The sequence below is a fragment of the Pelophylax lessonae genome (genome assembly GCF_965119305.1).
Source record: "Pelophylax lessonae genome assembly, chromosome: 10".
Classification (NCBI taxonomy): Eukaryota; Metazoa; Chordata; class Amphibia; order Anura; family Ranidae; genus Pelophylax; species Pelophylax lessonae.
Genome location: NC_138777.1, coordinates 145,644,830 through 145,657,531, shown reverse-complemented (window position 1 = coordinate 145,657,531; position 12,702 = coordinate 145,644,830). Strand labels below are relative to the sequence as shown.

Below are 12,702 nucleotides of genomic sequence, written 5' to 3'. Positions count from 1 at the left end.
AAACGTTTGTTTTTTTAAAAAAAAGATTAAAGGAGGAAACCACCATAGAAAGAAATACCGCCACATGCCTCAGAACAACTTTATCTTCATGTAAAACAAAAAATGGTTCTCTACAATAGGCTTAAGCTGACCATACATGTTCAATTATCTTTTACAATTTTCCTATAGATTTACCTTAAACTATGTAGTACAAGGGCCTGTCTAATTTGTTACAACTGAAAGTTGTTTAGTTTTGACCTTATTTATATGTTTTTTTGGTAAATCCAAAGGACAATTGTACAAGATCATTGAACATGGATGGCCAGCCTTAGAAACTCACCTAGCAGGGGTTATGGAATAAAAAAGGCAACCTGTTGGGTAAGTGTTAACATAGGAATATTTCTAATAGGCTCAAATGTTTTTGAAGTGCTGATAGAGCCAGGGTAAGATTCCACAGGGTACAGGTGAAACTTTATGAGCAATACCTTATCAAAGGCTGCCTCAAAAAGTCCACCATTAAGCCCAGAACTCTCATGATGTTTCTTGGGCTGCAGAGTTTAAAACTGAGAAAGAGAGTCATGAGCTTCTAATGCAGAAGAAAAACCTTGAGCGGTATCTAGAAAGAGTCCTAGATACTCTAAGCTCTGAGTTGGTTCCAGCACTGATTTTTGAAGAGTAAGGATCCAACCAATTTTTCTTAGTCTTTTGAATAGTCCTTTGGACATTGAGTGACAGGGTTTTAGCTGACTGTTCTCTCAACAGGAGGTTGTCCAGATATGCAATGACAGGAATGCCCTATGAGCGCAGCAGAGCAAGCACAGGGGCTAGGACCATAGTAAAAATTCAAGATGCAGTGGACAGACCAAAGGAAAGGGTAAGAAACCGGTAGCGTTGTGTGTCCACAGTCATGACAAAAATTGATGAACTAGAAAGATGGGGACATGCATGTAGGCATCCTTGACAACCACAGAAGCCAGAAATGGATTGAAGAAAGCAATAACTAGCCTTATAGAGTCTATGCAGAATCTATGGACTTGTATCAAGACATTAAGTGCCTTCAGAACCAAAATGGGGAATATACCCTCTTTGACTATGAACAGGTTGGCATAGAGACCTTAAAACCTTTCATTTTCTAGAAAAATGTCAATGACTCCTTGACAGAACAGTTGTGCCAGAGCAGCATGGAGGTCTGTTAGTCTGTGCAGAGAGATTGGCAAGTCAAACAATATGAAGTGTGGCAGGGATTGAAATTCTATCTTGTAGCTCCTAGACTCCACCTCCCTCACCCATGCATTGTGGATGCTTAGGTTTTTAGGTGGCTGCAAAGGCTAATAGACATTCCTCCACTTTTAGACTTGGGGGCATCCCATATTGTGAGAAGGATTTGTTTAGAATTTTGGAAGGCTTCGGAGTCTAAGGTTTGTGATACATATGTAAGGACAGAAGACTCAATCTGGATATGAGACATAAAATATCCATCAACAGAATAGTGTATGGCAACAGCCATTAGTTCTAATTGTTTTAAAACTGAAGGATCAGTTAGGATCGATCCAGGAAAATTAGTGATATCCTTGGGTTATACCCCCAGGTTCTGGCAAATGGACCTGAAAGCAAAGGCAGATAGCAGGGCCTGTTGATAAAAACAAGGACTTGGAAAGGTTTTTCAGGCTCTTGTTCACAGGGTCCTCATACACTGGGATGTTCACAATGGTCAGTGTTTTATTTAGCATAATGGTGCATGTCCGACAGATGCAACACATAATAGCCCAGTGAGCATGTGCTTGATACCTGTGAGTCAGAGCAGGCAGAATGATTGCAACATAGGCCCTAAGTGGTGCACTGAAAATATCCACTGCTCATGTACCAGACAACCACAAATTAGAACAGGCTGGGCATGGGCAACACCTTGAAAGCTATGCAATAAACCTAACAGAGGGCAAGGTGACACATTTAAGAGTAACAGCCATGTTTCCACAGTCCATCTTAACTATTTTGATAAGTGTTACAGCACTAACAAGCCACAATAACTTACTGCAGGCAGGGCCAGATTAACGTAGGGGCTATTGGAGCTGCAGCTCCAGGCCCCTACCTTTATATAGGCCCCGGGTTGGCCATATTCACTGTTACCGCTCTTCTGTCACTTGTAAACACAGAAGTCTGGCTTCTATGCTCGCATCCCCAGGCAGCTCCCTCAGAACCTCCCCACACAGCACAAAGGCCGGACAAGGAGGGACAGTTGCCGATGCATGGATGTGTTTATGGGCTTTAGAGACAGCATCCCATGTTGAATTAGGCATGCATGGCTGCACCCTTCCTCCTCTGGGTGCATGCCAAGGCACGGCCCTTAAGGCCCTTCAAAATCCTCAGCACCAAGCCCATGATGCTCTTAATCCGGCCCTGACTGCAGGTACTAGAGAAAGCCAATACAGGACCCAGGGAAACATGTTACATTCCAGAAGTATTCGAGCCTTAGGGACATGATAACACTAGCAGGTATACCACAGCCCTGGATGTGTAAAGCACCCTGTGGTTAACTTACACTACTACAGGAAGACCCTCAGTCTTCATCATGGTGGGGTTTAGGTATGGGCTCAAAGACAGCACCAAGGATTGGATGAATTGAAGAAAACCTATCTTGATAACAAAGAAGAAATCTTGAATAACATGTTTTTTTTTCCCTGAGGAGAAAATACATCCATTCTTCTAGGACACTAGGGAGAAACTGAAGAATAATGGGAGTGGGAGGGGTTATACCTGGCTGAATAACAGTTTTTTTTAAATGTATTCATTTCTACTGTAGACAGCAGTATAACTGGTTGCCTCAGAATTCCTTCTAGGCCTGTGTCCCCTAATGAACAATAAAGAAAAGGTTTTTGATTTTTGATATACTTTAAAGCAGATCTTTACTATCTCTGAGCACCACAAACTGAAAATGCAATTTACTTCATTTTTATTATTCAAACAACCCCCCCCCCCCCCGACCCCCTTCCATCAATGTCTCAATACTTTATTTTTCTAAGAAATCTCTTTGAAAAACACTCCTCCAGCATTTCTGTCCGTGACCACCTTGAGTAAGGGCAAATGATTCATGTAGTATTTACTTCCTGCCCTTAGCTCAAGTATGCATATAGGACAGTGTGCTTATCTGAGAAACCCACTCCTCCTCTCCTCTCCTCCCCTCCTGAAGACTCCTGGGATGTATGATATAATTTGCCTAGATAGGAAAGCAGGAAGTAAATAAAATAAAAAAAGTGTAAAACAAATAAATATGATATACTTTCCTATATATTTACTAATGCTAGTAGCATGAGGATTAAAAACAACCAATGTTGAATGGAAGAGTGAAGATTAACTTTAAGGATCTATTGACACAAATGCTGGTGTCATGACATGCTCGCGATTTTGCATGTTGCATTAAGAGCAGCTCATTCTAAAGTGCAGATTAGCAAGGTTTCGGTTTGTTGGGGTGCCATTAATAGTTATCAGCACTACTGCGTTCCTGCAAAAAAGGATGCATATTTTTTTTGCATAGCAGGAGTGCACATCATTTTTCACATCTTCCAGCAACCCACAAATGTGAACCTAGCCTAAGTTGATGTGACATTTTTGACACCCAAGTAAAATGGGTGGAGATTGACTGGATATGGAAGTGCTTAGGATAGGACATTTGTCATAGGTGTTCAGGAGAATGTTTAGGTGGAGTTTCACCTTCTAAACAGAGCTACTCTTCTCTCAGTAAATTACCAGTTGAAAGTAATAGCAAGCGCCTCCAGCTCTGTGCACATGTCATTAGTTCATCTTCTAGAGCACCCGGGAGCCTCACATCTTGGAAAGTCTCTAATGCAAATGCAGACCTCAGCCAGGAAGTCACTACTTTCCTATACACTCTTCTGCTTCCAGCTTCCAAACTAAAAAAAGAAAACCCCAGGTTTCACAAGGGACTGTAAATGATAACTATAGATATATGCAGTGTGCTGGAGCAGCCTACTATTGCATTGCACAAACAATATAGTGAGATTTAAATCAGTACAGATATACTTCAAACAACTCATATAATTATACACAGAGCATAATACAACTATTTACTGCAAATCAACCGTGCTATCATTTTTGCAGGATATTTATAGACAGTTTTAGATAGCAGCATAAATCTATGTTATATATATCTATCTAACACAATCTATGGATAATCAGATAGCCAAAACATACAAAACACAATAGGCAAGTCCACCCAAAACTGATATTTCAGTTTTTGTAGATGCAGAACAATTATACCAATTAACAATTTATGTCTCCTATGGGCTCTGGTGGCAAGATGTCCTACTTGGGTTCTATTTACTTCATCTTAAGAAAAATTCAACAGCAGGAATGAAAATATCTGAAGTGAAAAGGAAAAACCCAAATGCTAAAAAATCTAAATGGAACGGAACAGAACTAGGAACTATGGTGGAAAGGGCTCACCGCCGATTCCCTAAAGCAGAATAGTCGTTGCAGGGTTGGCACATTTACACTGATATCTAGCATTTCTGAGACTGACATATCAAAACATTTTACCGATTATAGTGAAATTGATTGATATATATATATATTTATTTATGTATTTTTTTCAGGGGGGGGGGATAGGAGGGTGGAGTACCTGCATATTTTTATTTTGAACAATTTTCATGTTGTTTGTGTATCACATAACAAGCATTCTTGTTGCATTCAACACAATATAATATTATAATATTTCAAAAAAATAAAAAAGAAGTAGGTATGCAAACCTACAAAGACAAGTGCAGAAATCTCTGCAGGAGTCTCTGAGTGATAAACAAATCCTTTAAATAAATTAATGAAAATGAATCTGCAGTAATTTAAAATATCACTTTTAGTTAGATTGATACAATACATGTATCTGACTATTTTCTACAAAAATTAACATTCTATTAACATACTGAAAATCTTAAACCTTTGACATTTTTTAAAATTAGGATTCTATGTAGAAGTAATCATTAGCAAACTTTAGAGTACAGCTAACTGTATCTATCTATGTGAAGCTTTTGCAGGAAATGAATGTAAATGTAATTGTTTTAGCTATAATAAAAAAAAAAAAATCAATCATTAGGCACATATTTAATAAATAGTTCTTCTAAGTAATGTCAGTACGGAACTTTTTTTTTTACAGAACATAGCACATGTGATATCTACTATAGGCTACAGTCTTACTTTAACGTGTCCTTAAGTATGAGACAAAAGGTCACCTTCCAATGTGTGTAAGTTAAATGCAACTTATTTGATTAGACAGCTACATGGAATAAAACACTAAAGAGTCTTTATCCTTTGAATAAAACCCACTTTAGTGCATGGCTACTTTACTTCTCACTGACATCAACCATGGCAGGACTAGTCAAATGCATTGAATTGAACAATAGGTAATTTGCCCTATAAACCCAGAATGTTTATAAGATGTTCAAAAGTTCTTATAATCCTCAAGTACAATCGTATTACTGACTTCATTTTATTTTTTTTTTAATTGAACAGGCCAGTGAAAAATTGGAAGACAATCCCAAATATTTATGACACATGAAGATAAAGTGTCCTGATTGATGTCACTAGATATTTGATAACGATCCTTGCCTCTATATCTGTATGTTGAAGTCATAACCCAACCATAAAGTCTCTGCTATGCCACCTGATCACCCTTCTCATACATTTCACATCGTGATGACACCCTCTGCTGAAAATGTCTCCAGCCTATAAGGCATTATCCCTCCCAGAGTTATTACAAGAGACCAGCTGCTCAGTAAGCCACAGATGCAGAGCTCCCTTATCCTACCCTTCTGTCCCCTCCCTTGTAAGGATCACCTTGCAGCTCTCCAACTAACAAATGGGCTGGGCTGATACTGAAAAACAATCTATCACTCTTGCTGAGCCCACTCCTTCCAAAAAAAGCATCAGTGGAACATCCTGAGCTAGGCTAAGGATAGGGGGAGAGCTGCAATGTGTGAGGTGGGGGGGGGGGATGTGTTGCAGGCACCTGTTCAGCCTCCAGCTGATACAACTGTTGAACAGACAGAACAGTCAGTCTGAAATATTCTTTACTGCTATGTTAGAATATAAAAGCTTTTGTTCCTGTTTGCACTCCTAATTCAATTCTTACAATGGACTTTTTTGCTTAGAAATGCTCAGTTGTGGCTCGAGCAGCCAAAGTGATTTTTTGGATATTCAACTTATATAATATATATTTTAAAACAGATTTATAGACTGATAGGACATCTTGTTTTACCTTTCTCTGCTGTTTTTCCCATGCAGGGTCTAAGAGTAGGTCCCTATCCCAGTCGTCTTCCTGTGCCATGTAAATTTCTTCATTGTACGAGTTGGTATACTGCAGATGCGGGTCAATGGCAGTCATCTTTGCTTTCTCCCTTTAGCTTGGCTCACTTCTATGTTACTCTGCAAGTTTTCTGGGTTTGCTCGTAATGGCTCCTGCAGCCCCTGTCCAGCAGGTAATAGCTTCCTTAACCTTAATTGCAGTGGTATGAAGTTGGGAGATCTAGCCAGGAATCCCCTCTTCAAGCTTTTTGCTTCCTCCTTCCAGCCTGCTGTCCCTGGTCAAAAATGATACACGTGACCTAGTCTCCATAAGTACCATCAGCTGGGCACCATGTGGTCAGTTAACCACCCATAAATGGTGAGTGGGTGGTCTAACCAAACTCCTCCTAGCCAGACTGCCCTATGAGTTCAGACTTCATAAGAGTTTGAACAAAAGTCTTTTTATAGCCTTAAAACTTTTATGTACCCTCTCACATTTGTAATCCTAATTTTTGAAAGTCTGTGTAACCTAGTTCACTTCACAGCTGCAAGATCTTATGATCTTTCATAGCTACTGTACTGTATGTAACATCCACCATGATATCACACATACAGAAATAGATTCCTCTCCCCTGTCCTCCCTACCCATGGCATACACTTAAACTGCAAGCACTTTCAGTGTCCAAGAATAGTCTAGCAGTAAAACAAATACACCCTCTAAATAGCACGTATCTGACTTTGATAATACATTGGGAAGATTTGTTGCTTTTTAAATTGTTTAAATGGTCAGTGTAATTGTAGTTTTTGAATAATATTGTAAATACTTTAAGAAATCAACACATTTAAAATAAAATCACAAACAGGTCCAAAATAGAACATTTAAACAACAAAATATGGATAGTATTTGGGCAAGCACACTCTTTGTCACAATACAAAATTAAAAATGCATTAGTAGGGAATAGTATAGTACGGTACTTAACACTAAGAGAAAAAGTTTGCAGTTCATCTAGGGAGTCCCAAATTCCCCATCCTGCTTATTTGCAAATACAGTTTGAAAAATATTTTAAGGTGTATCTGAAGCCAAAACCAGGTTAGATTTTTATTTCTGTATATGTCCCTGCTAGAGGAATGCACTCTGCATCAGTCTGTCTTGATGACCATTGTCACCCGGAGGTGATTAGAAATCTTTGCAATTAAACTCTAGTTCCAGTTCTCATTCTATCATTTCCTATTATCTCCAAGGCAAAGAATTTTTCCAAACAAGATAGACATCAGCGTTTAATTTTCCTGCTCCAGTAGTGGCAGTATCAAAAAATATAACCATTCCCTTATTTTGCTTTATCCAAAATTAACATGCAAAATGTTTGGCTATAGGTACACTTTAAAACACTGAAAAATAAATTATTACCACTCTTCTGACTGGAGTACAACCTTGAAAACCAAGTGAAAAGGCTACCAAAGCATGAAAAAATTATTTAGGAAAAATAATATTATTCATCTAAAATAAAGAGGGAATGACACTGTTTCTCTCTGACAATTTTTTTTTTAATCTACTCTTCTATCACCAAAGCTAGGGGAACATAGGTGCATCCTCTCCTGACATTGATAATTTTTACAAGACCTAGAGTGCTGTTTTAAGAATATTATGATCATCCCTCAACAGTTTCTTTAGTTTTCCTGTCCTGGAGCCTTTTTTTACCATCCTGGTTCATACTGTCCTGGCCATACTACCCCAAGGTCTGAAGAGAGATCTTTTAGCTTTTAGGTGTATTCTCTCCAGGTTATTTTATATGGTTGAAAGAGAAGATTAACATCCCACAATTTGCTACAAAAGCAGAACTCTGGTATTCTTTTAAAATTTCAAATAAATATATATATATCTATATATATATATATAGATATATATATATACACACAATATATAGAAAAAATTATCCCCCTGGATGAGAAGATCTGGCTCGCTACAGCTATGCCACTACTTTTGAACCCTAGGTCTCCACTCCTCTAATTCATCCCAAAGGTGTTCTATCAGGTTGAAGTCAAAACTCTGTGAAGGCCAGTCAAGTTCCTCCACCCTTAACTCGCTCATTCATGCCTTTATGGTCCTTGCTTCGTGCACTTGTGCGCACTCATGTTGGAACAGGAAGAGGCCACCCCCAAACTGTTTCTTTCGTTTTCCTGTCCTGGAGTCCATTTTAACATCCTGGTTTATACTGTCCGGGCCTCTTCCTGTTCCAACATGACTGTGCACAAGTGCACAAAGCAAGGTCCATAAAGACATGAATGAGCGAGTTTGGGGTGGAGGAACTTGACTGGCCTGCATAGAGTCCTGACCTTAACCCAAAAGAACACCTTTGGGATGAATTAGAGCAGAGACAGCGATCCAGGCCTTCTCTTCCAACATCAGTGCCTGACCTCACAAATGAGTTTCTGGAAGAATGGTCAAATAATCCCATAGCCACACTCCTAATCCTTGTGGACAGCCTTCCCAGAAGAGATACATAGTTACATAGTAGTTGAGGTTGAATAAAGACAATAGTCCATCCAGTTCAACCTGTGTAGGTGTGTGTGGCCGTAATCATACCCCTGAATGTTCTGATCATTAAGATGTATGTCCAAGAGTCTTTTGAAAGCAACCATACTTCCTGCAGAAACCCCCTCTTGCGGTAGAGAATTCCAAAATCCTGTAGCCCTAACAGTAAAGAATCCCCTGCATTGCCTGAGGTTAAAATGCTTCTCCTCTAACAGCATTGTATGCCCTCGAGTCCTCATGCAGACCTTTCAACTGAATAGCTTTTTTTCTATGCTGAGATCACCATTGAGGTATTTATAAATTGCTATTATGTCCCCTCTCAGGCGTCTCTTCTCCAGGGAGAATAAATCAAGCGATTGCAGATGCTCTTCATAATTAAGGTCCTCCAATCCTCTAATTAGTTTAGTTGCCCTTCTCTGGACTCTCTCCAGCTCCAACACATCCCTCCTGAGGACTGGCGACCAGAACTGGACAGAATACTCCAGATCCGGTCGGACCAGAGTTTTATAAAGTGGTAGGATTATAGTTTTATCTCTGGAATACATCCCTTTCTTTATGCATGCTAATATTCTGCTGGCTTTGGCAGCTGCCACTTGACATTGCATGTTATTGCATAGTCTATCCTCCACCAAGACTCCCAGATCTTTTTCCATTTTTGAATCCCCCAAAGGTTCCCCCTAAATTGTATTGTGTTTTTATGTTTTTAGTCCCCAAGTGCAAAACCTTACACTTCTCCACATTAAGGCTCCATGTACACGGGACGTTAGAAAAATCTGTGACACGAGGGGGCGGGGCCTCCCGATGACGTCATTGGGGCCACGCCCCTAATGGCTATATAATAAGCTGCAGAGACCGGAGACCGGCATAATCACTGGAGACGTCGTCGGAGGAGGACCGGAGGAAGAAGAGCCGACAGCCGACAGCAAAAGAGCAGAAGACCGGAGAGGAGAAGAAAAGAAGAGAGGACAGCAGAAGAGGGGACAGCAAAAGAGCAGAAGACCCCGTAGAGAAGAACACAAGAAGGGCGGACAGCAGAAGACCCCGGAGAGGAGAAGACCCCGAAGAGCCGGATGAAGATTTTTAATAAACTTTCCAAAACGTCTCCTGTCGTTATTTCCATACACTGCCTTTTATGTGGTGAATGAGTAGGGGTACAGTGTACCCCATACCCATTCACATAGGGAGGGGGTTTGGGATCTGGGGGGCCCCCTTGTTAAAGGGGGCTTACAGATTCCGATGAGCCCCCTGCCCGCAGACCCCCACAACCACCGGCCAGGGTTGTGGGGATGAGGCCCTTGTCCTCATCAACATGGGGGCAAGGTGCTTTGAGGTGGGGGGTGCAGAGCTCCCCCTGCCCCAAAGCACCAACACCCCCCCATGTTGAGGGCATGTGGCCTGGTGTGGTCCAGGGGGGGTGGGGCTGCTCGCTCGTCCCCTCCCCTTTCCTGGCCTGGCGGGCGCAATGCTCGGATAAGGGTCTGGTATGGATTTTGGGGGGGACCCCATGCCGTTTTTTCGGCGTGGGGCTACCCTCAAATTCCATACCGGACCCGAAGGGCCTGGTTTGGAACTTGGGGGGGACCCCCACGCAGTTTTTTTTCCCATTTTTGGCATGGAGTTCCCCCTCAAGATTCTCACAGTGCAGGTCGCGCCGCAAGTCGGATCCGACTTGCGGTGCGACTTCCATTCAAATCAATAGGCTCCCATAGGGAACCATTGATTTTGAATGGAAGAAAAAAAACGTCAAACGTGGCTGAACGTAGGTTCATCACGTTCAGTCACGTTTAGTCACTTTCGGCCGCGTTTCTGCATTTGAAACGCTGGGAAACACACGTTCGAACGCAAATAATTGCATTCTAAAAAAAGTCCCTGAACGCAACTGCCTGCAAATGATTGTAAACGACCATGTGTACATGGACAGATAAGATAACATGGAGCTGCGTTCAGGGGCTTCTGAAAAAAACGCCAAACTGCTCCTAAACGGCCATTTCCAGCGTCCCGTGTACATGGACCCTTAACCTCATTTGCCATGTCGTTGCCCACTCTGTTATTTTGTCCAGGTCATTCTGTAGGATATCTGCTTCATGCCGTGCAGTTATTGCCCTGCCCAATTTTGTGTCATCTGCAAAAACTGATATAGAACTACTGATCCCGTCCTCAATGCTGTTTATGAATAAATTGAACAGGGTTGGTCCCAGGACTAAGTCTTGGGGGAACCCACTTACCACCTCAGACCAGTCTGAGTGTGCGCTATTTATTGCCAGTCTTTGGACACGCCCTTTTAGCCAGGTCCGTATCCAAGAGCAAACTTTGCAGTAAATAAATTAAGCGCTTGTGGGGAACTGTATCAAACGCCTTAGCGAAATCCAGGTACACCACATCCACTGGTCTCCCCCTATCTAGCTCACAGCTCACCTCCTCGTAGAATGTTAAGAGATTGGTTTGACAAGAACGCCCATTTGTAAACCCATGCTGATTACTGCTGATGATGTTGTTGTCTTTAGCAAACTCTACGATATAGTCCCTTATCATCCCCTCCAGAAGTTTACATACTATCGATGTCAGACTGACAGGCCTATAATTTCCCGGGACATGCCTCTGCCCTTTGAAGCTGTTATAGCTGCAAAGGGTTGGCCAACTCAAATTTGAACCCTACGGACTAAGGTTGGTCATACATTCTACAATTTTCTTGTACAACTTTCCTTTAGATTTGCCAAAACCATATAATATGAGGTCAAACCTAAACACTTTCAATTTGTATGCAATCAGGCAGGCCCTTGCACTACATAGTCAAAGGTAAATCTAAAATTGAAAAAAAAATTGAATAAAAAAATTGTATGGTGTATGGCCAGCTCAAGACTGGGGTGTCAATGAAGCACATGTTCATGTAAGGGCAGGTGTCCAAATACTTTTAACAATATAGTACATATCTCACAAAAGTGAGTACACCCCTCAGGGGGCTGATGATGTCAAGTGTGACAAAACATGTTGGGAGGAGCTTAACCACATGATGCTGTTATGCTGCTGGAGGTCGGCCATGTTTTTGGATGAGAAACAGACACACGTTGTTTTTACTACATGCTTTTTATCTTTGGATATAATGTGAGTACCCTGTGTGCAGAGTTTTATCATATGTATAATAAAGCCTTCATAAGGATGTCTGCGCAATGATATTCTCATTTCACTTTTATCACGAGGAACTACTTTATATGTTGGGTCCATTCCCCTGGACGTACACCTCTGTATGATATATTTATGCCACCTGGCTGGATTCGTCTGTTGGTCTGTGACAGAAGTCCGCTTCATTTTGATTGAGCCTGATTGAATGCTGTCTCCTTTAGTCCATCTGGTAAGAGGCTGCATGTTTATACCTTCCTGGTGGTGGCTATACCGACAGCACGTTTCTGATTTATCTTCACTGGGGGATCGTTTTTAGAACTTTGTATCTCCTCTGAGCGCGGCTAACCTATTTTGAATTTATGGCTGTGTGTTGATTTATTTTGAGGGGACAGCAAATTTGCACTGTTATGCAAGCTGTACACTCACTACTTTACATTGTAGCAAAGTTTCATTTCTTCAGTGTTGTCATATGAAAAGATAGAATAAAATATTTACAAAAAGGTGATGGGTGTACTCACTTCTGTGAGATACTGTGTATATATTAGAGATTGACTGATTATCGGCAAAGCCGATATATCGAGGGCTGATATGGACTTCCCCCGATATATTGGAATCTGCTTTTTTTTTTACAGATATTACAGATATTTTTGTGACGTCATCGCAAATGTTGCGCCACTGGACAGCTCTTAGGTCGGCACCCTCTGCCTCCTACAGTGTCTTACCCGCCGCTGCCACACTGGAGTCTGCATGGTCGGTCAGGAGAGTCGAGACAAGAACAA

At 41.2% G+C, this 12,702-nt stretch overlaps 1 protein-coding gene across 1 annotated transcript in view; it reads right to left on the bottom strand.

The window, feature by feature from the left end:
* Window positions 1–6,586, bottom strand: part of ACTN3 (actinin alpha 3) — a 137,116-nt gene extending 130,530 nt beyond the window's left edge. Inside the window, exon 1 of the mRNA XM_082270221.1 lies at window positions 6,245–6,586. Within this exon, the coding sequence (XP_082126347.1) occupies window positions 6,245–6,370 (126 nt within the window). The 5' untranslated portion in view covers window positions 6,371–6,586. The remainder of the gene's footprint in view (window positions 1–6,244) is intronic.
* Between the last annotated feature and the right edge of the window lie 6,116 nt (window positions 6,587–12,702).